This window comes from Eriocheir sinensis, chromosome 61, assembly GCF_024679095.1.
Source record: "Eriocheir sinensis breed Jianghai 21 chromosome 61, ASM2467909v1, whole genome shotgun sequence".
NCBI lineage: Eukaryota > Metazoa > Arthropoda > Malacostraca > Decapoda > Varunidae > Eriocheir > Eriocheir sinensis.
The window spans coordinates 10360243-10387484 of record NC_066569.1 but is presented as its reverse complement, the minus strand read 5'-3'; the positions used below and the strand labels follow the sequence as shown (position 1 = coordinate 10387484).

Genomic DNA, 27242 nt, shown 5'->3' with positions numbered 1-27242 from the left:
TGACGCCATTATGTAGGTCGCCGCCTGAAACAACACGCGGGACGGAACCCAAGCAACACAAAGGTAGTTTTAGGGGGATTAAGCTTCAAGAAATGCGAACGTAGAGGCGGGAAATAAGAGAAATAGGAAAGGTGTCTGGCATCATGGCATGTCGCGACCACCACCATCACCACCATCAGGGTAGCCAAGGGCGGAATCTTAAGACTAATATTAGCTTACATCACAGCAATTAACGCCTTCCTCCATTATGATTATAGCTTATGATATCACATGTGAGATAATAGGAAAAAAAATCCCTATGTATATGTGTCTTACGGTATAAAGTTGCTTGGATATAGTGATTAGAGGTGCTACAGATGAAGGGAGGACGTTGGCAACACTGCGCGATGTAATACAGTCTGCTACATTGAAATTCAGACTTCGGTTTCTTTCCATCCCCAAAGCTTGTTTATTTCGCTACAAAGATTATTCATTGACGGCTCACAGCGTTATTTGAGTCATCATAAAGGGCGCAGAGTGATGCAGATATATTACACCACTGACATAAACGGATAAAATTGATATGAGACAACACTGGTTTCAAATAAAGATCAAATGTGAGATAATGAGAAAAACACCCTTATGTGTATGTGTTTCAAGGTCTAAAGTTAATTGCCCCATTGTATCATTTTAGCGCTTCATGGGACGCGCTATACCTACATGTATTAATAGTTGTATAATCACACTCTGTCCTGCCTGGGGGTTGGGATGGCATGTTCCTCCCTTCTCCCTTGTTGTTTACCTGCAACACTAAACAATCAATCAATCCATCAATCAATCAGTATGGTACGGAAGATGCTACATAGGAAGGGGAGATCGTTGGCAACACTGCGTACTGTACTACAATATGCTACATTGAAATACTCGCCTCGGGTCACTCAGCCTCAACGCTTGTCATCCCGGCCTCATAGACTGTTTATTAATGGCCCACAGTGTAATTTGAGCTATTATAAAGAGCGAAAGGTGATCCAGGCGAAAAATAAGGCGTGAAAAACCCATAAATCACCCCTCCTGGAAATCTTCCCCATCTTTACCAACACAAAATGGAGCGAAAATAACATTAACCACCATTTCCTATTTTCCTTTAGATCTCAAAAACGCAATAATAGAAGACACCCATATGAACAGAAATCACCATCTGTTAGGCTAATGGGTGTAATGATAGTAAAGATAATGGCGAAAATGGAATATGAGGAGATCATTTTTCAAGGGTGATTTGGTAACAGTGGCGGGAGTAAACATTAGCACGTGGGGGGGTGAGAAAGGAGGAGGAGGAGCGGTTGACACTGTCCTTATTTTCTCGTCCTTTTTCCCTCGTGCGTCCCCTCCCGAGACTGTAGAGGTGAGTGGTTTGTGTGGGGGGCTTCAGGCTACCAGGAGGGGGGCGGCGGGGGCGTGACGAGGGGTGCAGGGGGTGAAATATGAGAAAAGGATTGGCATTTTGGGGGAGGGGTCAGAGGGAGAGAGGGGGAGAGAGAGAGAGGATGATGATGATGATGATGATGATGATGATGAGTGAAGGTGAAGGAATATGGATGACTGGATGTAATGATCTGGAATGTGACATGGAAAACTGATTGATGTTCTGGTACTAATGATGCTTAGGTTGTTATTATTATTATTATTATTATTATTATTATGATGATGATGATGATGATTATAATTATCATTGTTATTACTGTTTATTAATGTTATTGTTGTTATTATTTTTATTATTATTATTATTATTATAAAAAAATATTGTTATTATTATTATTATTATTATTATTATTATTATTATTATTATTATTATTATTATTATTATACTTATTTTTGTTATTACTAATTATTATTATTATTATTATTATTATTATTATTATTATTAATTATTATTATTATTATTATTATTATTATTATTATTATTATTATTATTATTAGGTATTACTACTACTACTACTACTACTACTACTATTACTACCACCACCACCACCACTACCAATACTACTACTACTACTACTAGTACTACTACTACTCAGGGGCATTCACAGGAAGTTTTCAAGGGGGGGCAGAGCCATTATGTTTGAGGTTCAACCCATATACTTGTATACGGTCCATCAAATGTCATATTTCCCATGGTGAATCACAAGGGCACATTCAGTCTCCCAATAACTGCACTTCCAAGTGTCTTCCTGAAATTTTGAAAAATATCTGTTCTTTTATGACTTGCAAATGAAACTGTGAACAGGAATGTAACAGATTTTCAAAGTGAGGCAACTGCCCCTCCTTCCCCCCCCCCCACTGGATGCTTATGCTGCTACTACCACTAACACTGCTTCTAATACTAGTACTACTACCTCTACACTACCCCTGTAATGAAGCGGTGTTGTTTATGTCCCCTACCAGCAGTGTATATATAAATAATAAGAAAAAATGTGAGTGCCCTCGACCACTAAACTCGGAACACTAACCAACTTAACCATTCCAACACTAACCAAAACACTCACCCTGAAGAATTAAAATATGTTTATTGAAGTATTAACAGATGAGTGACACTAAAGTAAAAACAGACAGGACACACTACACAGACTCCTGAAGGGAACCCCAGAGTGTGTAGTGTCAGTACTGACACCCCCCCCCCCCCCCCCCCCCAGGAGACAGTGCCGAGGGGAACATAAGGCCTTGAGTGCCAGTGTGTGCTCTTTAAATTGGAGAAAACGACAAGGCATTGATGAGAAAAACAAGCAATGGCAGGACAGTTGTGGCACTAATTGAGATCTGTGCCGAGAGGACCATGAAGCCTTGAGTGCCAGCTTGTGTTGTTAATATGGGTGATAATGACAGAACAGTGACGGGGAGAGAAAGCAATAGGGGAACAACCATGGCACTAATAGAGATCTGTGCCGAGAGGACCATGAAGCCTTGAGTGCCAGTTTGTGTTGTGTATATGGGTGATAATGACAGAACAGTGACGGGGAGAGAAAGCAATAGGAGAACAACCATGGCGCTAATTGAGTTCTGTGTCGAAAAGGATCCCAATATTCTTAGTTCCAGTTTGTGTTGCTTAGATTGATGATGATGGCAAGACATGGATGAGAAGATAAAAGTAATGCAAGTACGATCATGGCACTAATAATAAACAGTGCCAAAAAGGATCGCAACCGTTTGAGTGCCATGCGGTGGTTCTAAAACTATTGGTGGGAACAGTACTGTCATGGGAAGAAAGTATATTGGCAGTACAGTTTTGGCACTAGTAATGAGCAGAGCCAGGAGGGATCACAGCATTTTGAGTGCCATGTGGTGCCTAAACGGATGATAAAAATGATGATGTAATGGGAAGACTGGCAGTACAATTGTGGCACCAGTGGAGAACAGTGCCAAGTGGACTATAATCTCATTAGTGCCAAGTGTTTGAATGAAGGATTATGACTGAAGTGATGGGAGGGAAAAATAGCGCCAGTACAGTGTTGGCACCAATGGAGAGACAATGCCAATAGGACCACAAACCATTAGTGCCAAGTGTTGTTTAAATGAAGGATGATGACTGCAGTGATGGGAGAAGACAGTGGCACCAGTACAGTGTTGGCACCAATGGAGAGACAGTGCCAATAGAACCACAAACCATTAGTGCCAAGTGTTGTTTAAATGAAGGATGATGACTGCAGTGATGGGAGAAGACAGTGACACCAGTTCAGCGTTGGCACCAGAGAGCAGTGCCACGGGTACCACCAAACCCTCGGTGCCGGTACATGCCTGTGAGGTGTGTGGGCGGGTGTTTGGGCGGCGCAGCAACCTCTCGCGCCACCAGCGAATTCACAGCGGAGAGAAGCCATTCACCTGCCCCGAGTGCCAGCGTTCCTTCACCCACCGCAGCTCCCTAAAACACCACCTCAGGCTGCACACGGGGGAGCGGCCGTACCAGTGTTCGCTGTGCCCCCGAACCTTCCGACAGCGGCCCAACTACACCCTACACCTCAAGACACACACCGGCGACAAGGACTTCCGCTGCCACATCTGCGGGAAGGAGTTTGCCCAGCGCGTCCACCTCACCACCCACGCCCGCCTGCACTCTGGGGACCTTCCGTATGCCTGCCAGGACTGTGGTCGGAGGTTCCCCCAGCGGTGCCACCTCACCTGCCACCGGGACACACGCAGGGGCCAGGCCAAGCACTCGTGTGACCTCTGTGATAGACGGTTCTTCTCTCGCTCATGTCTGGCGGCACACAAGCAGACTCACAAGGGAGGGACACAGGCCAAGGGGGTGAAGAGGCAGCGCAGCGATGTCCAGGAGGAGGGTCTGGGGTTGGGGAGGAAGAGGACCGAAGGGGGGAAGGTTACATGGGGTGATAGAGGAGAGGATGATAAGGAAAAGGAGGATAGGTGTAGAAAAGGTGTTGGTGATAGCTCTCAGGGGCAGGATAGAGCAGAGGACATGAAGGGGAAGACTGCAGGGGATAGCACTAAGGGGGAGAGGGTTACATGGGGTGATAGACCAGAGGATGATAAGGAAAAGGAGGATAGGTGTAGAAGAGGTGTTGGTGATATCTCTCAGGGGCAGAAAATAGTGAAGGACTTGAAGGAGAAGACTGTAAGGAATAGTGTTAAGGATGAGGATGGGGCAGAGGGCAGGGATGAGGGGAAGGATGTAGATTGGGATGAGGACAGAGACAAAGGGAGGGATAGACATCATAGCTATAAGGGGCTACATGGGGAGGAAAACAGAGGCAAGGGGAGGGATAGAGATCACTTCAAAGGGCTGCATGGGGAGGAGAACAGAGGCAAGGGGAGGGATAGAGATCACTTCAAAGGGCTGCATGGGGAGGAAAACAGAGGCAAGGGGAGGGATAGAGATCACTTCAAAGGGCTGCATGGGGAGGAAAACAGAGGCAAGGGGAGGGACAGAGATCACTTCAAGGGGCTGCATGGGGAGGATCACAGAGGCAAGGGGAAGGATGTAGTTTGGTATAAGGACAGAGAAAAAGCTGTAGGCGTTAACCATAAGAAGCAGGGCAGGGATGAGGTCATGAAGGGGACAAATATAGGCGATAAATTCATCATTCAGGGCGAGGATAACAGTGACAAGGATAAGGACTTGAGTGACAGCCATAGAAAGGGTGAAGCTGAGGGTGAGCCTGTTTGTAAGGGCAGGGGAAGGAAGGTACAGGCCGTGGAGTGTGAGGTATACCACAAGACCTTCCGAAAACCCTCCCGTCTCTGCCACCACCGCCCCACCCACACCGGGGAACAACCACACCAGTGCCCCCAGTGTGACCGCAGGTTCTCCCATGTCTGGAGTCTGCGCCGGCACCTACTGGCACTACACAGCAAGGCAAAGCTCCCCCACACCCACACCCACACCCATGGCAAGATTAGATCGTCAGTAATGGACACACCCAACACCCATGGCAATATACCCACCCACGCACCCACCCTCACATACACCCATGGCAGGAATAGGCCTTCAGTAACACCCACACCCAACACCCAGGACAGTACACCCGCCCACACACACACCCTCACCCACACACAAAGCGATTCACACACCCACACTCACAAACACTCATTAACACCCACACCCAACACCCACACGCCCACCCTCACACCCACACAAAGAGACTCAGGAAGAATCTCACACACTCATCTCACCCCTGACCAAACCACACCCTCCCCAACACACTCAGGACACACACCCACCCTCACACCCACCAAGCACACCCAAAACAGGACTGGTGAGTGTTCCAGTGAGGTTATGTCTCCACACCTCACCAAGAACAGAGATACAGAAACTAGTCTTGAGGAGCTCTCGTCCATCCCTAATACATGCTCTTCGTTGGGTGTGGGAGGAAATAAGAGCAGTGAATGTGTTGGTGAGGTTATGTCTCCACCCGTCACTAAGAACAGACGTGCAGAAACTAGTCTTGAGGAGCTCTCGTCCATCCCTAATACATGCTCTTCGTTGGGTGTTAAAGGAACTAAGAGTGATGAGTGTACCGACAGCTCATCAGGTACCCACAGGACACGGGTGCCAGGCGTACATCAACAGAATGGCACTCCTATCTCTCAGAGCGTTACTTTACCCCTTCACCTCAGCACACTACCTCAAAGAACAGAAACACAAAGGGATGACCTGTGCTCTCCCACCCTCCTATACCCCAGCACCTCCATGCCATGGGTCACAACTCACGGTCTGACCCTTAAGGAAGACCCAGAGCATAAGGTCATTAAGACAGAGGTCATAGATGATGTTAAAGAGGACCTTGCAGTTGGTATAAGGGAGGTGGATGGTCTAGGTAAACAGGAAAGCAAGGGAGAGCATACCAGGCTTTGTTCCTTTCCCCTCACAGCCCAGCCATTGGTAGCTGTGAGTCTGTTCATGTTTGGGAAGAGAGTTAAGGAGGAGACAGAGGAGGAGACAGAAGGGGAGGGAGAACTGAGTGTGAAGGAGGAGTTTGAGATGGTGGAGGAAGCTGTGTAGAAGGGGGCCTGCATAGAGACTTGCCCAGAGCGACCCCCGGGCCTGGCATTGTAGGGTGGGTGAGGCAGCGTGCCCCTCGGTGTGTTCCCCCATCGATTGATTGATTGATATAAGGCTGTGTGTGTCGAGAAAGAGTCTTAAGTGGTATGGGATGCTGTGTATAGTTAATTGTGAAGGAAGGAAGGGGGCAAGATGTCCAGACCTTATCTCCCGCAGTACAGTATACACCAATGTTGCAAGAATGTGCCTGTGCAGTCCCCCAGTGAACGCCTCTGTAGCTGTATGGTAGTAAAGCTCCATTCACCAGCCTGCAATTTTCACTTTTTTTGAATCCTTGTTAAGAGTTCCAGGGTTGGGGGGTTGAAGAGCACACACATGACAACTAAATAAGGTGTTTGCAGGTGTTGTTAGGAGGTGAATTTAAGTTGATGGGACTAATGACAAGGTATATCTTTGTTAATAGTACAGAGGACATTAACCAAAATCAGTAATACACCAACATAAACAAACAATAGAAAAATATACAGTAAAATTTTTAAGTTGAGACTAAAGAAAGGATTAAGTAACAATGTATCTCTTTTACTTAATTGTACAGTGAACATTAACCAAAATCAGTAATACACCAACATAAACAAACAATACAAAAATATACCGTAAAATTTTTAAGTTGAGACTAAAGAAAGGATTAAGTAACAATGTATCTCTTTTACTTAATTGTACAGTGAACATTAACCAAAATCAGTAATACACCAACATAAACAAACAATACAAAAATATACAGTAAAATTTTTAAGTTGAGACTAAAGAAATGATTAAGTAACAATGTATCTCTTTTACTTAATTGTACAGTGAACATTAACCAAAAATATGTGATACACCAACATCTTAAAACATCTTAAACATCAAATCCAACTCAACATTCACCCCTGTTAATGTTGCTATCAGTAAACAACATCTTACACATTAAATCATACATACCCATTAAACCTAAGTGGGAGAGCAGTTATGTTATCATTTCTCTGGGATGAACTCTTTGATTCCTGTCCTTATTAGATCTATACATACTTAACAGAGAAATTACAGTATACTAATTACAATGTGATTAGACCCCTTCCCACTTGGTAACACTTGTGGGCTGTGTGTGTGTGTGTGTGTGTGTGTGTGTGTGTTGGCAAGTGATGGTGAGTGAGTGTTCATTTTGCATACACACACACACACACACACACACACACACACACACACACACACACACACACACACACCTGCCTCGTTCCCACACCAGCCTCCTCCTGTCACCTGTCTCCAGCTCATCACCTGTGCCACTAATTAACAGGTAGGTGATGGAGCTGACTGCCTTGTGGTTACCTTGGCTGATCTACCTTTGACTTTATTTATATTTGTCTGTTGTTATATTTTTTGTCCTGTTTTTTGTGTATTCATTTATTTCCTATTGTTTTTTTTTGGATTTTTGTTGTGATATGCATTTTTCTTTTGTTGTGTTAGGATGTGTTAGCATGAGAGTTGGAGTTTGATTCCTTTGTTTTTTATGTTCATGTGTTTGTTTGTTAATTCTTATAGTGATTCATGTTTTTTGCTACTTCTACTACTACTACTACTACTACTACTACTACTACCACCAGCACCTCACCAACCTCTCCTTCCCGAATAGATTGATTGCGTTCAAGATGGCGAAGGCGGCTGATATGGTCTTTGCCAACCCTCAACTGGTGGAGAGGTATGTCAAGTTCCGCCCCACCCCGCCCCCAACACTCATCAACGCTGTGGTGGAGCATGTCAGGGAGGGGAGGCGCAAGGTAGGGGTGTGCTGGGGTGAGGGGGGGAGGTGGGGAGTGTGTGTGGGATGGGCAGGTATGGGAGGATTGAGGTGTGTATGGAAAGATATGAGACTGGATATAACTCTCTCCTTGTTTGTTTGTGTTTTATAGAGATGAGATTGAGTCTAAAATTGTATGTAGTGTGGCTCTACCTTGCTTTCTCTTTCCCCCTTGGTGTGGCAGGCTGGGGGTGTGGCAGAAGTGTGTGTTTGGAAGAGATCTGACACTGGATTTAACTCTTTCCTTCCCTTCCCTTTCCTTCCCCTTTCCTTTCCCTTCCCTTCCCTTCCCTTCCTTTCCTTTCCCTTCCCTTCCCTTCCCTTCCCTTCCTTTCCTTTCCTTTCCCTTCCCTTCCCTTCCTTTCCTTTCCTTTCCCTTCCTTTCCCTTCCTTTCCTTTCCTTTCCTTTCCTTTCCTTGTGTAGTATAGAGATAACCAGTGTGGCTGAACTCAAAACTCCCTTCCCTCTTGGTGTGGCAGGCTGGGGGTGTGGCTGAGATTGTATGGAAGAGATCTGACACACTGGATTTAACTCTTCTTGGTAGTAATTTGAGTGGAATAGAGATTAGCTTGACTCTACAATCTCATGCAGTGTGGTTCTACTTTCTACTTCTCCCCTGTGGTGGTGTGGCAGGCGGGGGGGGTGGCTGAGCTGTGTGTGGACCTGGGGTGTGGTTCGGGGCAGAGCATGGGTCCCCTCGCGCCACACTTCCCCTCGGTGGTGGGTGTGGATGTCAGTCAGCCGCAGCTCGACATGGCCGCACAGGAACTGAAACACCTGTCAAATGTTTCCTTCAGGTGAGTGGGGGCGGGACGAGACTTTAGATTTTAATTAACCTTTTTTTAATTCTGTATAGTTTTCATTTTTTTATTCTTATTTTTTATTTTATTTTCTATAGATTATATATTTGTTTTTTTTTTTATGTATTTTTCTTTTTTTTTTCATATTTTTCAATTCTCTTAATTTTTGCTTGTTTTTTTTTGTCATTTTTTTGCTTGCTTGTTTTCTTTCTTTATTTTTATTTTTGTTTTTGTTCTTGATTAATTCTTTTATTCATTATTTTTGTTTTTTTGTTTTCATCTCCACGTTCTTGTCCTCCTCCTCCTCCTCCTCCTCCTCCTCCTCCTCCTCGTCCTCTTCCTCCTCCTCCTCCTCCTCCATTGATTAATATCACTCTACTAATGCTATATTTGGTTGGAGTGATTGTAATATCCCCTTCATATCTCTCTCTCTATCTCTCTCTCTCTCTCTCTCTCTCTCTCTCTCTCTCTCTCTCTCTCTCTCTCTCTCTCTCTCTCTCTCTCTCTCTCTCTCTCTCTCTCTCTCTCTCTCTCTCTCTCTCTCTCTCTCTCTCTCTCTCTCTCTCTCTCTCTCTCTCTCTCGCAGGGTGGGTTCGGCTGAGGGCCTACCATTTGGGGCCAACTCAGTGAGCCTGGTCACGTGCTGCTGCCGTCCACTGGTTCAATTTCGAGACTTTCTTCAAGGAGGTGAGGAAGGGCCGAGGGATTGTGTTTTGTATACTGTCACACAAAGGAACACAAAGGAAGAACAAACAACAGCATTCATTCGTTTATTGATTTGCATATTCGTTGCTTGGTGAACTGACTGATTGGTTGATTGGTTAATGTTATTCCTGATACTGTTGATACTACTACTGCTACTTCTGTGATTGAGTGGTTGATTGGTTAGTTAATGTTATTCATACTACTTTTAATACTACTACTGCTACTACTTCTGTGGGGGTCACGTTTCTTACAGTGTCTAATGTGTTTATTCTTTGCTTGTTAGACTAATGTTCCCTCCCCTCTCAGGTGGATCGAGTGTTGCGGCCAGGCGGAGTGCTGGCCTGCTACAGCTACATCACATGCTCGCCACTCTGCAACGGACGGGATCTGTGCTCAGTTATTGTGGAGGTGAGTGGCAGTCAGCTCTATACTACACAAGATGGCACCACTATAAACACTTGCCTGTGCCATGATGGGCTGGGGCCGACTACCACCCAGGCCCCTCAAGCAAGCCTACCTGCACTAAAGGCTTAGACGTTAAAAAAAGAAAAAGGAAAGGAAAGGAAAGGAAAGGAAAGGAAAGGAAAGGAGAGAGCAGCGTTACCAAATTATCGTACTCAGCAACTTATCGCATCGTATTATCAGGTTTCTGACTCACAGCTATCGCAAACAAACACCAATAAGTAATGATTTTAACGATAACTTTAACTGGAATTTCGTTATATGTGTGGGTAGGAAAGATTCGGGCCCTGGAACTGATATTTGCGATGTTGATAATGCTAATTTGGCAACGTTGGAGAGAGTTTAATCAATGTGTCAGATCAGGTATATAGACATGGAATTCGCTATACTGGTTCACCCAAGCCTAGGTGTACATTATCACTTGCTGTCCCCAGGGGTGTCCGATTTCATGGATAATATAAATCCGCAGCACCCATCTTTTCTCCTCCCCTTTGCACCCATCTTTTCTCCCCTCCCGCACAGCACCCATCTTTTCTCCTCCCCTTTGCAACACCCATCTTTTCTCCCTCCCCTTTGACAGCACCCATCTTTTCTCCCTCCCCTTTGTACCCATCTTTTCTCCTCCCCCCCAGCACCCATCTTTTCTCCCCTCCCCTTTAGCACCCATCTTTTCTCCCCTCCCTGCACCCATCTTTTCTCCCTCCCCTTTAGCACCCATCTTTTCTCCCCTCCCCTTTAGCACCCATCTTTTTTCTCCCTCCCACTTTGGCACCCATCTTTTCTCCCCTCCCTGCACAGCACCCATCTTTTCTCCCTCCCCACAGCACCCATCTTTTCTCCCTCCCACAGCACCCATCTTTTCTCCCTCCCCTAGCACCATCTTTTCTCCCCTCCCCTTTGACAGCACCCATCTTTTCTCCCTCCCCAGCACCCATCTTTTCTCCCTCCCCTGCAGCACCCATCTTTTCTCCCTCCCCCACAGCACCCATCTTTTCTCCCTCCCCACAGCACCCATCTTTTCTCCTCCCCACACAGCACCCATCTTTCTCCTCCCTGCAGCACCCATCTTTTCTCCCTCCCCACAGCACCCATCTTTCTCCTCCCCACAGCACCCATCTTTTCTCCCTCCCCACAGCACCATCTTTTCTCCTCCTCCCACAGCACCCATCTTTTCTCCCTCCCCGCAGCACCCATCTTTTCATCTTTTCTCCCCTCCCCTGCACAGCACCCATCTTTTTCTCCCCTCCCCCGCACAGCATCCATCTTCATCTTTCCTTCCTCTCCCCTACCCATCTTTTCTCCCCTCCCCTTTAGCACCCATCTTTTTCTCCCCTCCCCCGCACAGCACCCATCTTTTTCTCCCCTCCCCCGCACAGCACCCATCTTTTTCTCCCATCCCCTTTGCACCATCTTTTCTCCCCTCCCAGCACCCATCTTTTCTCCTCCCCTAGCACCATCTTTTTCTCCTCCCCTTTGCACCCATCTTTTTCTCCCTCCCCTTGTGCACTGTGTGTGTGTGTGTGTGTGTGTGTGTATCTTTTCTCCCTCCCCCACAGCACCCATCTTTTTCTCCCCTCCCCTTTCACCATCTTTTCTCCCCTCCCCTTTAGCACCATCTTTTCTCCTCCTCCCCCTCCATCTTTTCTCCTCCCCTTTAGCACCATCTTCTCTCTCTCCTCCCTGTACACCATCTTTTCTCCTCCCCTCCCCAGCACCCATCTTTTCTCTCCCTCCCCTCATGCAGCACCATCTTTTCTCCCCTCCCCCTCTATGCACAGCATCTTCATTCTCTCATCCTACTCCTCCCACCTTTGTCCACCCATCTTTTCATCCTCCCTATGCTTACACCCAGCATCTTGTGCTGTCCAAATCCCCTATGCAGGAGTTAACCAGCATCTTCATTCTCTCATCCCTATGTTGTTCAAATCCCTTATGCAAGAGTCAACTAGCATCTTCATTCTTTCATTCCTAGAAAAGCACCATCTTTTTCCTGGTGGAGCAGATCTTTCATCTGAATTACATAGAATCCTCGACCACACAGACCTCTAACAGATTAGCAACCTCCTTCCTTCACCTCACCCGTTTTCACTACACACAGCATCCATCTTCTCCGTCACAGCAGCCATCTTTGTGCCTCTCCACAGTTGTATCATGAGCTGGACCGCTACTGGACTGAGGGACATCAGCATCTGTGGAAGGAATATGCCAGCCTGCTGCCACTGCATCGACACACATAGGAGGGCTGTTTGTGCCTGTGTATTTACGTGTGTGTGTGTGTGTGTTTATCTAGTGTCAGTATACAGGGCCTGAGCTACCTCATCTCACACTCACACCATTTCTGACTCTTCAGAACACTAACCTAACTAACCTAGCTCCATCTCACCCTTCCCGAATGTGGCAGAAACCTCACCTGAACACACACTTCACCCTCCCCTCCTCCTCCTCCTCCTCCTCCTTTTCACCCCCAGAGGAGAGGAGGAATAGTGAGGTGAGGGGAGTCGGGAGGAGTGTAGTAGTGGGGAGTGGGAGGGGAGTAGGAGTAGGAGAGTGTGTGGTGGTGGTGGTGGTGGTGGGGGTTGTTTGTAAGCTATTGTGTACCTCCATAGATTTCTGGAATTTTGGAGATTTTGAAGATTTTTGATAGATTTGACAGATTTCTGTAGAATTTCAGATTTGTAGATTTCTGGATAGTGGAGATTTTGAAGAGATCTTTTGTAGATTTCGATTGAGTCTTAGATAGAGATATAGATAAATACAGAGTTCTGAGAGAGACATTTGTAGATTTTGTAGATTTCAGGATAACATCTTTTGATTTCTGTAGATTCCTTGAAAATATGTTCCATTTCAGTAGAATTTCTGTTAATTTCTGGATATGTTATGGAGATTTCTGTAGATTTGTTTGCAGAGATTAACAGGAGGCTCATTGTCTGTAGACTTTGTGAATATATAAGATATGTACCTTTGATGGGTGACTCCTGTATATTGATTTCTCCTTCTGTGTATGTGTGTGTGTGTGTGTGTGTGTGTGTGTGAGAGGGTCTGTTTTTCTTCCTTTCCTTCTCTCTTTCTCTCTCTTCCTTCTCCTCCTCCTCTACCTCTTCCTCATACTCCTCTTCCTCCTCCTCCTCCAACACCACCAGCTGTTCTCCTTCATCTCTCCTTTCCTCCTCTCCCTCCTCCAAGAGTCATCTGGTGGTGACTGTCCCAAGCATGCCTCCCTAACCTGCCCTCCACCCTATTACCTCCTTAATTACACCCTGCCTCCACAAATGGCCCGGGAAGGAGGGAGGCTCACCTGTAACATGTTATTAGTTTGTTTACCTCTTGAGCACACACACACACACACACACACACACACACACACACACACACACACACACACAGAGAGAGAGGTCATGGGGAAGATAGATTGGAGATTTCTGTCGATTTCTGAGTATGAACAAGCGTGATAGAGTATTGGATTCCTCTTGGTTATGTTGTGGAGTCGTGTGGTGCAGGGAGGAAGAGATGAAGGGACAGAAAAAGAAATGATTCTGGAATTTTGTGAAGGATTTCTGTAGATTCTTGAGATCGTCAAATTTCTGGAGAATAATAATTATAGAGTATTGGATTCCTCCTTTTTGTTAAGGGGCAGGGTTTCAGGATAAGGATGAGAGAGAGGAAAAAAAGAAAAGATTAGGGGAGTAGAGATTTCTGTTGGAATCTTGATCATTATAGGACAAGCATAATAAAGAGTACTGGATTCCTCTTTGTTATGTGTATGAGCAAGTGTAACAAAGAGGATCAGGTTATGGAAGAGAAAAAAAAATGATTTGGGGGTAAGAGGAGGAGACTATGAATCTTGGGTGTTATGAGTATGGACTAACGTAATAAAGAGTACTGGATTCCCCTTTGTTATGTGTTTGAACAAGTGTAACAAAGAGGATCAGGTTATGGAAGTCCTCCCCCTCCCCTCAAGAGGGTCATCTGGTGGTGACTGTCCCAGCTATGCCTCCCTAACCTGCCTCCACCCTATTACTCCACATATTTTCTGCCTCCTAAAATAGCCCCGGAAAAGGAGGAGGGGCTCTATAACTATTTATATATAGTGGTTCGTTTACTCTAGACACCTACACACTACCCTTTTTACACACCACACACACACACACACACACACACACACACACAGAAGGGCTGATGCATGAGACAGGAGAAGGAGGATGAAAGAAAAAGTAAAAAATAAAACGATTGAAGATGAAAGAGATTGGAAGGAATTGGAGAAAGAAAGAAAGAAGGAAAGGAAAAAAAATTGGAGAGAGTCTTAGTTATGAAGTGTGAACCGACGTGATACTAAGAGTATTGGATTCCTCTTGGTTATGTTTATGCGGTCGTGTGTGGTGCAGGGAGGAGGAGGATGAGAAGGGACAGAAAAAGAATGATTAGGGAGTGAAAGGACTGAAAGGATTCTTGATCGTCAAAAGGTATGGAGAATAATAATGATATAGAGTATTGGTTCACTCTGGTTATGTTAAGGGGCAGGGAGGAGGAAGGATAAGAGAGAGAGAAAGGAAAAAAAAAGAAAAGATTGGGGAGTGAAGAGATGGCTGTTGGAATCTTGATCATTATAGGACAAGCATAATAAAAAATTACTGGATTCCTCTTTGTTGTAATGTATGAGTACAAGTGTATTAAAAGAGGATCAGGTTATGGAAGAAAAAAAATGATTTGGGGGGTAAGAGGAGGAAGCTATAGATCTTGGGTGTTATGGTATGGACTAACGTAATAAAGTACTGGATTCCCCACTTTGTTATGTGTTTGAACAAAGTGTAACAAAAGAGGATCTAAGTTATGGAAGAAGAGAAAAAAAAATGATTGAAATTGGTAGTAAGGAGCTATAGATTTTGCGTTGTTATGAGTATGGACTAACGTGAATAAAAGTACTGGATTCCCTTTGTTATGTGTATGAACAAGTGTAACAAAGGATCAGGTTATGGAAGAAAAAAAATGATTGGGGGTAAGAGGACTATAGATTTTGCGTTGTTATGAGGTATGGACTAACGTAATAAAAATTACTGGATTCCCCCTTTTGTTGTGTGTTTTGAACAAGTGTAACAAGAGGATCAGGTTATGGAAGAGAGAAAAATGTTTGGGAATTGAGAGGAGGAGACTATGAATCTTGGGTTGTTATGAGTATGGACTAACGTAATAAAGAGTACTGGATTCCCCTTTGTTGTGTGTATGAGCAAGTGTAACAAAGAGGATCAGGTTATGGAAGAGAGAAAAAAAAAATGATTTGGGGTAAGAGTAGGAGACTATGTATCTTGCAGGTTTGTATGGGAGTATGGACTAACGTAATAAAAGAGTGCACAAGATTCCTCTTTGTGTCAGTATGAACAAGTGTAACAAAGAGATCAGGTTATGCAGAGAAAAAAATGATTGGGGGTAAGAGGACTATACGTGATTTTGCGTTGTTATGAGCATGGACTAACGTAATAAAGAGTACTGGATTCCCCTTTGTTATGTGTATGAGCAAGTGTAACAAAGAGGATCAGGTTATGGAAGAGAGAAAAAAAAATGATTGGGGGTAAGAGGAGACTATAGATTTTGCGTTGTTATGAGCATGGACTAACGTAATAAAGAGTACTGGATTCCCCTTTGTTATGTGTATTATCAAGTTTAACAAATAGTATCAGGTTATGTAATAGAGAAAATCAAATGATTTGGTGTAAGAGGAGACTATAGATTTTGCGTTGTTATGAGCATGGACAAACGTAATAAAAGAGTACTGGATTCCTCTTTGTGTTAAGGGTATGAGCAAGTGTAACAAAGAGGATCAGGTTATGGAAGAAGAAAAAAAATGATTTGGGGTAAGGAGGCTATAGATTTTAATTTATTTATGAGCATGGATAACAAAGAGTACTGGATTCCCCTTTTGTTTATCTGTGTATGAACAGAGTAACTGCAAGAAGAGATCGGAGTTATGGAAGAGAAAAAAAACTTGATTGGGAGTAAGAGGTAGATGAGATAACATTATTACCGGAAGAGTGCAGGAAGGAGAGAAGGAAGGAGGGAGGAGGTAGTGCTGTGAAGAAAGGGAGATAAATATAGATTTGCGTTGTTATGAGCATGGACTAACGTAATAAAGGTACTGGATTCCCCTTTGTTGTGTGTATGAACAAGGTAACAAGGATCAGGTTGGAAGAAAAAAGCGATTGGGAGTAAGAGGTAGTTAGAGGATGCTGTGTGTAGGAAGGAGGAAAACAGGAAGGGAGAGAGGAAGGAGGGCAGAAAAATGGTCTTTTTATTAGCCAGGAAGGAGGGAAACAGGAAGAGGAGAGGAAGGAGAAAGGAAAGGAGGTAGTGCTGTGAAGGAAAGGAGATAAAAGATGGATGCTGTGTAGGAAGGAGGAAAACAGGAGGAGAGAGAGGGGTGGGGAGGAAGGAGGGGGAGAAAAATGGATGCTGTGTGTAGGAAGGGGAGGGAAACAGGAAGAGGGAGAGAGGAAGGAGGGAGAGGGAGATAGTGCTGTGAAGGAAAGGGAGATAAAAAGATAAATGCGGTGTAGGAAGGAGGAAACAGGAAGAGGAGAGAGGAAGGAGGGGAAGGAGATGGTGCTGTGAAGGAAAGGAGATAAAAGATGGATGCTGTGTAGGAAGTGAGGAAAACAGGAATAGGGAGAGAGGAAGGAGGGGGAAAGGGAGATAAAAAGATAAATGCTGTGTAGGAAGGGAGGAAAACAGGAAGAGGGAGAGAGGAAGGAGGGGGAAAGGGAGGTAGTGCTGTGAAGGAAAGGGAGATAAAAAATGGATGCTGTGTAGGAAGGGAGGAAAACAGGAAGGGAGAGAGGAAGGAGGGGCAGAGGGCGGTAGTGTGAAGGAGAGTAATTGGAGGAATCTTGGGTTGTTATATGAAGAAATTATAATGGCGTTGTTAAGTGCGGGGTAGTTACTGTGTACACGGCCTGAAAACAAAAAAAAAGCAAAACAAAGCAAAATGGCATATAAAGAAAAGATTAGATGTAAATGAAATGCTGTAACAAGAGGAAAGTTCACTCATTGCCTGTGTTGTTGTCTGTTATTAGAATCGCGTAGCCTCGTCATGCTCTCCGGGCTGTGGAAGGTCACCCCTGCTGCCTTGCTACCCCCCTTCCCTTCCTCTCCGTCCCCCCTGAACCCCGGCTGCCTTGCCCCTCCCCTTCCCTTCCTCTAGTCCTCTCTCCTCCCCCTGAACCCTGCTGCCTTGCCCCTCCCTTCCTTCCCTTCCTCTAGTCCTCTCCTCCCCCTGAACCCCTGCTGCCTTGCCCTCCCTTCCCTTCCTCTAGTCCTCTCCCTCCCCCCTGAACCCCTGCTGCCTTGCCCTCCCCTTCCCTTCCCTTCCTCTAGTCCTCTCCCTCCCCCCTGAACCCCTGCTGCCTTGCCCCTTCCCTCCCCTTCCCTTCCTCTAGTCCTCTCTCCCCCTGCTCCTTGCCCCCCCTTCTCTTCCCTTCCTCTAGTCCTCTCCTGCTGCCCTTCCTTCCCTTCCTCCTAGTCCCTCCTCCCCCTGAACCCCTTGCCCTTCCCTTCCCTTCCTCTAGTCCTCTCCTCCCCCTGAACCCCTGCTGCCTTCCCCCTCCCTTCTCCAGTCCTCTCCCTCCCCTCTTAACCCCTGCCCCCTTCCTCCTCCCCCAGACCCGCGGCTGGCACCGTTCCCTCAAACATGTCGTTAGCGCGTGTCATGGAAGTCGTTTGCATAGGTAACGGGCTGGCATGTAACGCTTTTCACACAGCGACGCGGACGTGTAGAGAGGCTCGGAGGTTAGCTACTGTTGACCTGCCGCTACAAACAAGCTGGCAATTTTTCAGTCATTGTTGAGTGGCCTAAGACTACCTACATGTTATCCTGAATACCACCTACCGAACATCTAAATAGAGGATCAAAGATGAGTTCCGGGAGACAGCATGAGTTAAGCAAGATGGCGCTACTATAAACACTTGTCTGTGTCGTAACGGGCTAGGGCTAACCACCAAACCCCGACCAAGAAAGCCTACCGGTGCCATAGGGGAAACGTTAAAACCATTCTTCCTCTGCGGCACAGCAACACGCCGGCAGTGACTAGGGGGCCTGGCTCTGGGTACGGCACGGACAGGATGACAGGCAAATGTTGATGGAGGAGCTGGCCGGGCGAGGAGAGGAACACTTAGTATCAGCGGTCATACATATACGGAACTCCCCGTCTAGATTTTTCCGTGTACGCGCTATGGGTGAGTGAACACATCCAGCACACACACACACACACACACACACACGCACGCACATAGACGTACACACACTCCATTAGCCCATCTGTGTGTCTGTCCCCCGCCGCGCTGACTTGAGAAAGGCGACGCGTGAAGTCTGTGGGAAGGAAGGCCAGCGGGCGGCACCTCCTGGGGCCATATATTACAACATTTTGGCGCCCACACACCCGCATTATTATTATTTTTGTCTTTCTCTGAGAGGATCAAAGATGAGCTCCGGGTGACAGCATGAGGCAAGCAAGATGGCGCCACTCTAAACACTTGCCCGCGCCACTGACAAACTGGAACCGACCATCAGTTTCATGAGTCTATTGATACTCTGACAAGGCTCTAGCACCGTGATTTTGCTTTTATTTTTAACAACAAAGGAGACAGCTCAAGGGCACACACAAAAAGTAAACAATAATAAAAAAAGCCCGCTACTCGCAGCTCTCAAAAAGAATCTAAAGAGGTGGCCGAAAGAGAGGTCAATTTCGGGAGGAGAATTTCGGAATGTCGAGAAACGCCCGTCAGAACCCGACTCAGCGCCTCTGTGGCCGCTAGATACAGTTTTTGTGGGAGCCGAGGGCGTCTGAGTATACCTGGGTAGCTATAACCTGTCCCTTCTAAGCCGCTGCATGAAAGCCAGACAACAGGTGTGCCAGGCTTTCTCTCTCTACAAACCTCGAAAACATCAACAAAAACAAAAACATGAGAGAGAGAGAGAGAGAGAGAGTAATTATGAGGATAAAGTAAAGGATAATGAACTGAGCAAAAAATCTCTCTCTCTCTCAAGATGGATGGATATAATGTCTCCGTAATTTTGTTTGTCATTATCTGTGTTTTTTCTTCCTTGCTTCCTGTTTTTCTTTTACCTTCCTTCCTTCCTTCCTTCCTTCCTGTTATTATTGATGTTCCTCTCTTCCTCCTTTCCTTCCCTTCTTGTTTTTCTTTATCATCTTCCTTCCTTCCTCTTCTTCTCTACGTCACTCTTTTCCTTCCTTCCTTCCTTCCTTTCTTTATTATTATTATTATTATTATTATTATTATTATTATTATTATTATTATTATTATTATTATTATTATTATGAAAACGCAGCTCTGTGCAAGGAAGAAAACAACAACAGAATAACAGGACACACACACACACACACACACACACACACACACATACATACACACAAACACACACACACACACACACACACACACACACACACACACACACACACACACACTCGCGGTCATGTACATTATGCAGACCCATCGCCGTGTGCAACCTAACTACTGAACTGCAGACGTTACAGCTTTGTTTGTGTGTACGTAATGACCGTGTGTGTGTGTGTGTGTGTGTGTGTGTGTGTGTGTGTGTGTGTGTAATTCACCGCGACCTGATCACAAGCTGGACCCGTCATCGCCAGCAAACACACTCCCGACAATAGCAAGCTCATTATAGTTAATCTCTGGGTACTGCCTGAGCCTCCACACCCACACCTCGTACCCCTGTGCAAAGGGACAGTAACCACTCCTGTCAGCGGACCAAGACATTGTGTGGACGCCTGCTGCTACCAGAGGGTGGGCAGGTCAAAGGTGATGGCGTCTAAGGCCAGGGGTCGAGGGCGGCGTGTAACCTGTGGCAGCGGAAGCCAAACAATGGATTCTACAGTTTGTCGAGATGCTTGACGCCCTAATGGTCTTGATAAATTTCACCGAAGGCGAGACAGACACACCCAGGGCAGGTACTCGGCAAATATTGTCATGTAAAGAGAATTTTGATAAAGTCCAATTCTGCTTGATTTTGCAGGGCTTTAATACAAGAAAGATTTTTAATAACGAAACCTTACATCGGACATTTATTTTCTCTCGTTTAGCAATAAAAAACAACAACGGGAATGATCAACTGAATTTTTAATAACTATATTAACACTTTGGGGTACGGTGGCTGAATGGTAGCGTACACATTCACCGCGTGATGGACGACGCAGTTCGAATCCACGCTACCACCTCGGATTTTTCAGTCACCGCCGAGTGGCTTAAAACTACCACATGCTGTCCTGAAGACCACCCATCAACCCGAACTCTAGAAACCGTCCAAGTGAATCAAGGACGAGTTCCGGGGGGCAGCATGAGCCAAGGGAAGATGGCGCCACTATAAACACTTGCCTGCGCCATGACGGGCTGGGGCCAAATACCATCCAGGCCCCTCAAGCAAGCCTACCGGCGCTGTAGGCATAGCCGTAAAAAAAAAAAACCCATTCTAATGAAGTTTAATTGTTGCAAATCCCGCAGAAACAGGTAACTTACGATGATTGAAAGAATAGTTGAAGCTTCCTGCGCACAAAGACGTACCCGGTGGCGACACTTGGTAAGGATGAATATACCCATAGGCTTGCTGTTGCCTGCCATTCCATGTTCTCTTGTTTATTCCTCCTCCTCCTCCTCCTCCTCCTCCTCCTCCTCCTCCTCCTCCTCCTCCTCCTCCTCGTTATCAGCGGATGAATATTATTTGCCTGACTAAGAAAGATCTACACCCATTATTTTTGTCGTTTTCTTCCTCCTCCTCCCTTCCCTTTCCTCCTCCTCCTCCTTCCCTTCCTCCTCCTCCTCCTCCTCCTCCTCCTACTCGTTATCAGCGGATGAATATTATTTTGCCTGACTAAGAAAGATCTACACCCATTATTTTTTTTGTTTCTTCCTCCTCCTCCTCCCCTTCCTCCTCCTCCTCCTCCTCCTCCTTCTCCCCTTCCTCTTCTCCTTCCTCTTCCCTCCTCCTCCTCCTCCCCTTCCCTTCCCCTTCCCTTCCTCCTCCTCCTCCTTCTCCCTTCCCCTTCCCTTCCTCCTCCTCCTCCTCCTCCTCCTCCTCCTCCTGCTCCTCGTTATCAGCGGATGAATTTTTTTTGCCTGACTAAGAAAGATCTACACCCATTATTTTTGTCGTCTTCTTCCTCCTCCTCCTCCCCGTCCCCTTCCTCCTCCTCCTCCTCCCTTCCCTTCCTTCTTCTCCTTCCTTCCTCCTCCTCCTCCTCCAACTCCTCCTCCTCTTCTTTCTCAACTTCCATCACTTCAACTAAACCTCCTCCGTTCCCCCGTTATTCAAGAGGAGGAGGAGGAGGAGGAGGAGGAGGAGGGAAGGAGGAGGAGAATGTACTTTAGAGGTAGTCAAGTGGAGAGAGAGGAGTGGAGGAACCTTCTGTAGGGCAACCTCCTCCTCCTCCTCCTCCTCCTCCTCCTCCTCCTCCCAAACAGATACTTTAGGACCGCAGAAACGATGTGTGTGTGTGTGTGTGTGTGTGTGTGTTTGTGTGTGTGTGTGTGTGTGTGTGTGTGTGTGCGGTCATCAACACTGGAGAACTCGCGAGCTGATTGGTTCTCAGCTTCCTTACATTGACCAATCAGCGACCAGAGAAGGGGGGGAGATGAATGGGAGGAAGGAAGAATATGGGAGGAAATGAAGAGAGAGAGAGAGAGAGAGAGAGAGAGAGAGAGAGAGAGAGAGAGAGAAATAGAAACAGACAAACAAAAAGGTTAATATAAGAGGAAGAGGAGGAGGGGAAGGAGGAGGAGGAGGAGGAAAGAAGATTAGGATAAAGAGGAGATTTAACAAGAGGTGCAGAAGTATGAATAGTAAAGAAGAATAAGAAGAATAAGAAGAATAAGAAGAGTGTAAAGCGAAAGAAAGAATTTAGATGAAAGGAATTTAAAGGAAGGGAAGGAAAGGAAGGGAAGGGAAGGGAAGGGAAGGAAGGAAGGAAGGAAGAAGGAGGGAAGGAAAGGAAGGAAGGAAGGAAAGGAAGGAAGGGAAGGAAAGGAAGGGAAGGGAAGGGAAGGGAAGGAAGGAAGGGAAAGGAAGGAAGGGGAGGAAACAGAAGGAAGGAAGGGAAGGTTTTGGGAAGGGAAGGAGGGGGAGGAAGGGAAGGGAAGGTAACGGAAGGAAAGGGAAGGGAGGGGAAGGAATATAGGAATACATAGTAAGAAGGGAAGGAAGGGAAGGGAAGGAAGGGAAGGAAAGGGAAGATTAATTTTTTACTTTTCTTTACGTTTTGTCTGTTTATTCTTATTCCTTCCTCCTCCTCCTTCCTCGTCCTCCTCCTCCTCGTCCTCCTCCTCCTCCTCCTCCTCCTCCTCCTCCTCCTCCTCCTCCTCGTCCTCCTCCTCCTCCTCCTCCTCCTCCTCCCACGCACAGAACAGCTGGTTAGAGTGTACAAGCTTGCAGTGTGACGAGACAGAATACCATGGCTAATTATAAGGAGGAGGAGGAGGAGGACGAGGAAGAGGAGGAGGAGGAGGAGGAGGAGGTAAGTGTCTCGTCATCTGGCGTAATAAGGAAGAAGCTGATTGCCTGTTTTTTTTATTTATTTTTATTTTTTATTTTTTTTCTCCTATCCTTCCTTTCCTCTATCCCTCCCTTTTTTCTCTCCTTCTTTCCCTCCCTTCTTCCTTTCCTCTTTCCGTCCTTCCTTCCTTCATTCCCTCCTTCCGTTTTTCCTTTTCTCCTTTTTTCCTTCCCTTCTTTTCTTTCTTTATTTCAGTCAACTTCTTTCCTTCCTTCCTTCCTTCCTTCCTCCTTCCTTTTCTCCTTCCTTCCTTCCCTTCTTTTCTTTCTTTACTTCAGTCAACTTCTTTTCTTCCTTCCTTCCTTCCTCCTCCTTCCTTCTTTCCTTCCTTTCTTTTCTTTCTTTATTTCAGTCAACTTCTTTCCTTCCTTCCTTCCTTCCTTCCTTCCCTCCACCGACCCCCTGCAGACTCCTTACGTTCTTATGTTCTTATGTTCTTCCTTCCCCTCAATTAAAAAATCTACGGGAATTGTCAACCGTGTTTCATTAATGGATAATCAATTTTGTCTTTCTACCTGTTAATGAGATTTTTGTTTCTACCTGTTGTTTGTTTGTTTGTTTGTTTGTTGGTGTTTTTTTTAAGTAGTGTTTGTTTTTATCTTGTTATCGTTTTTGTTCCTGTTCTTGTTTTTTTTTTGTTCTTTCTCGTCTTTTTCTTTCTTCTTCTTCTTCTTCTTCTTCTTCTTCTTTTTTCTTCTTCTTCTTCTTCTTCTTCTCCTTCTTCTTCTTCTTCTTCTTTTTATTTTATGGCCTTGTTCCTGTTCTTTTACATGTTCCTCTTCTTCCTCCTCCTCCTCCTCTTCCTCTTCATCTTCCTCCTCCTCCTCCTCCTCCTCCTCCTCCTCCTCTTCGTTATTTTTTTTTTCTTTTCAGTGTTTATAATCTTTTTTCTTCCTCCTCTCTGACGTCGAGTGTGTGTGTGTGTGTGTGTGTGTGTGTGTGTGTGTGTGTGTTTTTTTGTTTGTTTTTGTCTCTCTCTCTCTCTCTCTCTCTCTCTCTCTCTCTCTCTCTCTCTCTCTCTCTCTCTCTCTCTCTCTCTCCGATCAGACCTTCACACACACACACACACACACGTACACAATCGCACACCATGTCTGATAGAATTCATGTACGGTAAATAATTCTGCTCATGCATTAAAAGACGCGAAGATGTTCAATGTGTGTGTGTGTGTGTGTGTGTGTGTGCAGTCATGGTGGTGGTGGTGGTGGTAGGGAACAGAAGGAAATATACATGGAAAGGGAAGGAAAAGGAAGAGTTGAAGGAAGAGAGAGGAGTGGAAGGGTATATCTGTTTGGGTGGTGAAGTGGCGTTGAGGTGGAGATGAAGGAGGATCGGTGAAGAGACGGTGATGATGTGTAGAAGTGGATGTAGATGTTTATAGTGTAGATGTTTTATAGTGGTGGTGGTGATGGTGTTGTTGTTGTTGTTGTTGTTGGTGGTGGTGGTGGATGGCGATGGTCGTAGTGGTGGTGAGGATGGTCGTGGTGGTGGTCGTGGTGGGGTCACTGGCCGCTAATTGTCAGCAGCCTTTAAGAGCCGCTATGGTAATTATCCACGAAAACCACCACTTCCCTCCACCCTCCACCCTCCACCTCCACTCCTCCCTCCTCCTCCACTTCCTCCACCCTCCATTCCTTTCCTCCTCCTTCACTTCCTCCACCCTCCATTCCTTTCCTCCACTCCTCCACTTCCCTCCACTCCTCCACTCCTTTCCTCCTCCTTCACTTCCCTCCACCCCTCCACTCCTCCACTCCTTTCCTCCTCCACTTCCCTCCACTCCTCCACTCCTTTCCTCCTCATCCACTTCCCTCCACTCCTCCACTCCTGACCACCTCCAACACTTCCCTCCACCCCTCCACTCCTTTCCTCCTCCTTCACTTCCTCCACCTCCTCCTTTCCTCCTCCTCCACTTCCCTCCACCCTCCTCCTTTCCTCCTCCTCCACTTCCCTCCACCCTCCACTCCTGTCCTCCTCCTTCCTTCCCCCTCCACCCTCCACTTCCTTCCATTCTTCTCTTCCTCCACCCCTCTTCACTTCCCTCCACCCCTCCACTTCCTTCCATCCTTCTCTTCCTCCACCAATCTTCACGTCCCTCCACCCCTCCACTTCCTTCCATCCTTCTCTTCCTCCACCCCACTCCACTTCCCTCCACTTCCTTACATCCTTCTCTTCCTCCACCCCTCTCCACTTCCCTCCATGTAAATAATTGAATTTCGTAAAAGTCTCGAGTGATTTATCGTTTGTGTGTGTGTGTGTGTGTGTGTGTGTGTGTGTGTGTGTGTGTGTATGTGTGTGTGTGTGTGTGTGTGTGTGTGTGTGTGTGTGTGTGTGTTCTCCCTTCTCCCCGTGTTTCCCTTCTATTTCTTTCTTTCTTCCTTTCTCTTTTATCTCCCTTTCTACTTTCTCCCTTTTTCCTCCACTTTTTCATTTCTTTCTTCTTTCTTCCATCTTTCTCTCCACCCCTTCCATCATTTTTTTATCTCCTTCCTTCCTTCCTCCTTTCCTTCTCCTCTCCCTTCCTTCCTTCTTTCCTTCTTTCTCCTCAACTCTCCCTGCTATCTTTTTTCTTTCTTCCTCCCTCTCTTATCTCCCTTCCTACTTCCCTTCTTCTCCCTCTACACTTCTCCCTCTCTTCCTTCCTTCCCATCCCTTCTTTTTTATCGAGAGAGAGAGAGAGAGAGAGAGAGAGAGAGAGAGAGAGAGAGAGAGAGAGAGAGAGAGAGAGAGAGAGAGAGAGAGAGAGAGAGAGAGAGAGAGAGAGAGAGAGAGAGAGAGAGAGAGAGAGAGAGAGAGGTCATGTACTAGTCCTCCCTTGACCCAGTAACCTTGCAACAGGTCACAAGGTCATCCCGCAATGTGTGTGCGTGTGTGTGTGTGTGTGTGTGTGTGTGTGTGGTCGTTCATGCACTCCCTCTTCCCTCTCCCTCCCTCCTTCATTCCCCTCCCCACCTCCTCCTCCCCTCCCCTCCCAAACACACTTTGAACGGTAACGGAGGAACGAGGGTCGGGGAGGACGCGGGGGAGGGAGGGAGGGAGGGAAAGAGGAGGGAGACAGGAAGGGTGGAGGCTGAGGGAAGGAAGAGAGAGGGGAGGAGGAAGAAAGGAAAGGGAAGGAAGGAATAGGTTGAAGGAAGGAGGGAAGGAAGGAAGGAAGGAGGGGGAAGAAGAGAGAGAGAGGAAAGGAAGGAAGGGAAGGAGGGAGGGAAAGGAAGAAGGGGAGGGAAGGGAGGGAAGTAAGGGAAGGAAGGGAAAGAGGGAAGGAAAGGAAGAGGGGGAGGGAAGGGAGGGAAGGAAGGGAAGGAGGGAGGGAAAGGAAGAAGGGGAGGGAAGGGAAGGGAGGAAATATGGGAGGTGAAGGAAGGAAGGAAGGGAGGGAGGAAGGGGTTGGGGAAGGAGAGAGGGAAGGAAGGGAGGGAAGGAGAGTGTGGAAGGGAGGGAGGGAAGGAGGAGGGAAGAAGGGAGAGGTCAACATCCCTTATTGTGGTTACGAGAGAGAGAGAGAGAGAGAGAGAGAGAGAGAGAGAGAGAGAGAGAGAGAGAGAGAGAGAGAGAGAGAGAGAGAGAGAGAGAGAGAGATCCTAAAACGACCCTTACTTAACACCCTTCCATTGCATTCATATTTCAAGGTTAGACATTGAACCAGACAGACAGACAGACAGACAGACAGACAGACAGACACACAGACAGATAGACAGACACAGACAGATAGACAGACAGACAGACAGACAGACAGACACACACACACACAGAGAGATAGACAGACAGACAGACAGACAGACAGACACATAGACATACAGACATACAGACAGACAGACAGACAGACAGACAGACAGACAAGAAAAACACACAAACACACAAACACACTCTCACTCAGACAGACACACACAAAAAAAAAATAATGATAAGTTTATGAAAATTACCAGAAAAAGAAGAAGGCAATTGAGAAAAAAGAAGAAAAAAAAAGAAGAGAAAGAGGAAGAGGAAGTAGAAGATAGATCATAAGAAAGAGCAAAGGTGAGAAGAAGAGAAAAAGATGATGATAGGGAAGAGAGGAAGGGCAAAGGTGGATGAAGAAGAGTAGATGAGATGACGAGGATGCTGGGAAGATAAGATGATGATGGGTGGATGTCCGGGAGATGAAGGTGGGAGGGGAAGGGAGGAGAGGATGGAAGGGAGCCAGAAAGAAGAGGGGAGGGAAATAAGAGAGAAAATATGATATAGAATTAAGAAGGAAGAAGAAACATTGAAACATGGAAAGGCAGGCTACAGGAATTCTATTGGCTCATTACGAGGAGGAAGAGGAGGGTGTAGGGGTGAGGAAGAGAAGGGGAGGAGGGGGTGCAAAGGAGAGGAGTTAGAGGTGGGGGTGAGAGAGGAAAG

The 27242-nt window shown here is 46.2% G+C and overlaps 1 protein-coding gene across 7 annotated transcripts; it reads left to right on the top strand.

The window, feature by feature from the left end:
- The first annotated feature begins 1279 nt into the window (after window positions 1-1279).
- On the top strand, window positions 1280-12515 carry LOC126986443 (zinc finger protein 761-like). Of its 7 annotated transcripts, none has more exons than XM_050842600.1 (6): window positions 1280-1381; window positions 8160-8304; window positions 8959-9122; window positions 9712-9812; window positions 10137-10238; window positions 12437-12515. In XM_050842600.1, the coding sequence occupies exons 2-6, from the start codon at window positions 8176-8178 to the stop codon at window positions 12445-12447; spliced, it is 507 nt and encodes a 168-aa protein (XP_050698557.1). In that variant the 5' UTR covers window positions 1280-1381; window positions 8160-8175; the 3' UTR covers window positions 12448-12515. The 7 variants fall into 7 exon arrangements, with proteins under 7 accessions (XP_050698557.1, XP_050698552.1, XP_050698553.1 ...); XM_050842599.1 differs by lacking the exon at window positions 1280-1381 and adding an exon at window positions 7674-7823; XM_050842595.1 differs by lacking the exons at window positions 8160-8304; window positions 8959-9122; window positions 9712-9812; window positions 10137-10238; window positions 12437-12515 and adding an exon at window positions 3064-6804 and having other exon boundaries at window positions 1290-1381.
- Window positions 12516-27242: the final 14727 nt, after the last annotated feature.

Excerpts from the sequence above, each read along its gene's own strand:
- LOC126986443 (XM_050842595.1), top strand. The coding sequence starts at position 3,668 with ATGATGACTGCAGTGATGGGAGAAGACAGTGACACCAGTTCAGCGTTG.